The sequence below is a fragment of the Orycteropus afer genome, unplaced genomic scaffold (genome assembly GCF_000298275.1).
Source record: "Orycteropus afer afer isolate SDZICR_OR568_19922 unplaced genomic scaffold, OryAfe1.0 scaffold00020, whole genome shotgun sequence".
NCBI classification, from domain to species: Eukaryota; Metazoa; Chordata; class Mammalia; order Tubulidentata; family Orycteropodidae; genus Orycteropus; species Orycteropus afer.
Window position 1 is genome coordinate 10,822,199 of NW_006921607.1, and position 3,284 is coordinate 10,825,482.

General features: G+C 45.4%; 1 protein-coding gene across 1 annotated transcript in view; it reads right to left on the reverse strand.

Annotated features, from left to right (window-relative positions):
- Positions 1-2,973, reverse strand: part of GSS (glutathione synthetase) — a 23,144-nt gene extending 20,171 nt beyond the window's left edge. Inside the window, exon 1 of the mRNA XM_007934585.1 lies at positions 2,845-2,973. Within this exon, the coding sequence (XP_007932776.1) occupies positions 2,845-2,973 (129 nt within the window). The remainder of the gene's footprint in view (positions 1-2,844) is intronic.
- Between the last annotated feature and the right edge of the window lie 311 nt (positions 2,974-3,284).

Here is a 3,284-nt window from a genome sequence, read left to right on the forward strand (position 1 = left end):
TTGACAATGCATGAAGCTGGGTAGAGAGACAGTGACTGGAAGGAGACTTTATAATGAATAACCAAAATTTTGTATGGTCCATGTATTACCTATTTTTTTAAAAAAACGAACTCCCTTCCACAGTGCTACTGCCTCGGAAACCCGAGGGGTCACTATGAGTCGGATCCGACTTGACAGCAGTGAGTTTAGTTTTTCTTTTTTTTTGTGGTAAACACTGCAGGAGCAACCATTCAGACCATACATGGCCAGTGTGCAACCCTGGTCTACAGGATAAAGTTCACATTCCTCCTCCTCCCCCGCGCCCACTGCCTCTTGGCTGTCTGACTCTGACCTGCCTTCTTTCCCATTATACCCACTTATGTGCCATGTGTTTCAGCTGCATTCTCTACAACATTTTCTTTTTTTTTTTTTTTGCCTTTTCCTACTTTTGGCCCTCTGCTTTGCTATTCCTTTCTCCCATTTGTCTTGTAAGGCCAAGTTCAAACATCATGCCTCAACTCAATCCTCTGATCATTACGAACTGTTCCTTCTTCCGGCCACTCTACACAGTATCCTGTGGGAGGCAGCAGAACAGAGCAGTTCAGAGCATGGACTCAGGGGTCACACTCCTTGAATTTAAATTCTGGCTCCCCTAATTACTCTACCATGTCAGTAACTTCGGGCAGTTACTTAACCTCTCTGGGCCTCATTTCAGTTGTGGTTAGGATTAAATGGTTTACTGCACACAAAGTGTTTAGAATAGTGCCTCGTATACAGTAAATTCTCTATAAATGATAGTTCACATTGTGTAGCATGCTGCCGGAGGAGCTCTGGTAGTGTGGCGCCTGTGGCACTTGACTGCTAACCAGAAGGCTGGCGGTTCAAACCCACCAGCCACTCCTCAGAAGGAAGATGGGGCAATCTACTTCCATAGTGATACTGCCTGGGAAACCCAAGGAGGGGTCGCTATGAGTCAGGTCCGACTCGACAGCACATAACAACACAGGATGCTGCCAATGTTTCCTCATAGAACTGACATTATTTAATTTTGTCTTGTGGCGTATTCCCCAATTAGACCATGAGCTCAAGGCCAGGGCCCTGCCAGCAAGACACAGCATGCTGCTTCTTTTGGATATACTTTTCGATTTTATTTTGTTGATGTTGGGAATAAACCAAACTCACTGCCATCAAGTCAAAGCAGTATCACTACAGAAATAGATTGCCCAACCTTCTTTCCGAGGAGTGGCTGGTGGGTTTGAACCGCCAGACTGCTGGTTAGCAGTCAAGTGCCACAGGCACCACACTACCAGAGCTCCTCCGGCAGCATGCTACACAATGTGAACTATCATTTATAGAGAATTTACTGTATACGAGACACTATTCTAAACACTTTGTGTGCAGTAAACCATTTAATCCTCACCACAACTGAGATGAGGCCCAGAGAGGTTAAGTAATTTCCCCGAAGTCTGGTTAGCAGTCAAGTGCCTTAGGCACATATACCAACAGTTCCTACTTATACAATTCAATGACACTGACTACATTCTTTGAGTTGTGCAAACATTCCCACCCTCCTTTTTGGAGTTGTTCCTCCCCCATTAATATAAACTCACTGCCTGCTAAGGTTCCTACTATCTAATCTTTGGATTTGCTGTTGTCAGTTTGATCCCATACAGATAGTTCTTCAAAAAGCATAATACCCAGGGCAGCCTTTTTTTTTTTTTTGACTAATTAAGCTAAACTATTGTTTGGTTTTAAGAAGACTTTTGGGGATATTTTTGGTTTAAGGTTTAATGATTGCCTCAGTGCAATAGTTTCATGGGTCATCCAGCCTCCAAGGCTCCAGAAATTCTGGAGACCATGAGAATTTTAAACTCTGTTCTGCATTTCCTCCCCTTGATTAGGATTCTTCTATGGAATCTTCGATCAAAACGTTCAGAATGGTACCTAGGTAGCATCCAGATCTTCTGGTATCATGGCAAAGGAGGCAGTTGTTCATGGAGGCAATTAGTCACACATTCCACTTCCCCCTCCTATCCCTGACTCTCCTTCTTCTATTGCTCCAGGCAACCAGAGCCTTGGATGCCCTGGGTGGCCACAAGCAGGCTTTTAGGACCTCAGGAACTACACAGCAAACTAGGAGGTAGAACTGACATACTAAATGCGTTACTAGGTCAGTTAACTGGGATGTCCCTGAAACCAGGACCCTAAACCTCCAAACCAAGAAACCAAATCCTGTGAGGTGTTTTGTTGTACATAAGCAGCCATAACAGCTAGCCTCTCTCTATTTTTCCCCCATTGTCGTTGGTATAAATATGTCTACCACACCATTTTTGATATTTCACCTTTTTACAGGTATACAACTTATTGACAATACTTAAAATAATCAGGCTTGGCTGCTAAACAGAAGGTCAATGGTTCGAACCCACCAGCTGCTCCGCAGGAGAAAGATGTGGCAGTCAGCTTCCATAAAGACTGACAGCCTTGGAAACCCTATGAGGCAGTTCTACTCTGCTTTTAAGGTCACTATGCGTTGGCAGTGGGTTTTGGGGCAAAGTGCTTTCCAAGAATTAGCTCTTCTAATTCTCTTACTAACCCAACAAGGTAAGAAGAAATGTAGCTGAGAAAGGCTAAATAAATTGCCTCTAACACACTTTAAATCCTAGATTTTAATTTGGCTGCTCCAGCACATTGATTTTTATTTTACAAACTTCTAGAGATCAGTTTTAGTTACAGAAAAAAAATAAAACAAAAGAGATGGGGTTCCTGCCCTAAAGGATCTACTTCCAGCCTGGCAGGGGCCCAACAAGTGGCAGCGAGACCCAGAGCAGTGTGGCTGGTGCCGTGGGGAGGGGACAATGGGCTTACGTCTGAAGAGCTGGGCTCTTGTGGCGTCCTTAGCAGCACTCCCTCGGCCAGAGCCCGGTCCACAGCCTGACACACCAGCTCCTTCAGCTGCTGCTCATCCTCCAAGAGGCTCCCCCAGCTGCTATCCATCCCAGCCTGCAAAAGACGGAAAGGAGGGCCTGGTGACAGGTGGCCTGGAGCCCAGCAACCACTGAAGCTGGCTAGTGGCTGGAACCCCTCCCCCCACCTACTCCATGAAAGAAAGATGTGACAAACTGCTTCTGTAAGGAGGACAGCCTTGGAAGTCCTATGGAAAAGTTCCATTCTGTCCTACAGGGTCGCTAGGAGTCAGAATCGATTCTATAGCAACAGGTTAGGTTTTTTGGTTTCGTGGCTATCTCCAACACGGCAGGACCCTGGCTTCTGTTAGATGAGACAGGATAGTACAGAGAAATGAACAC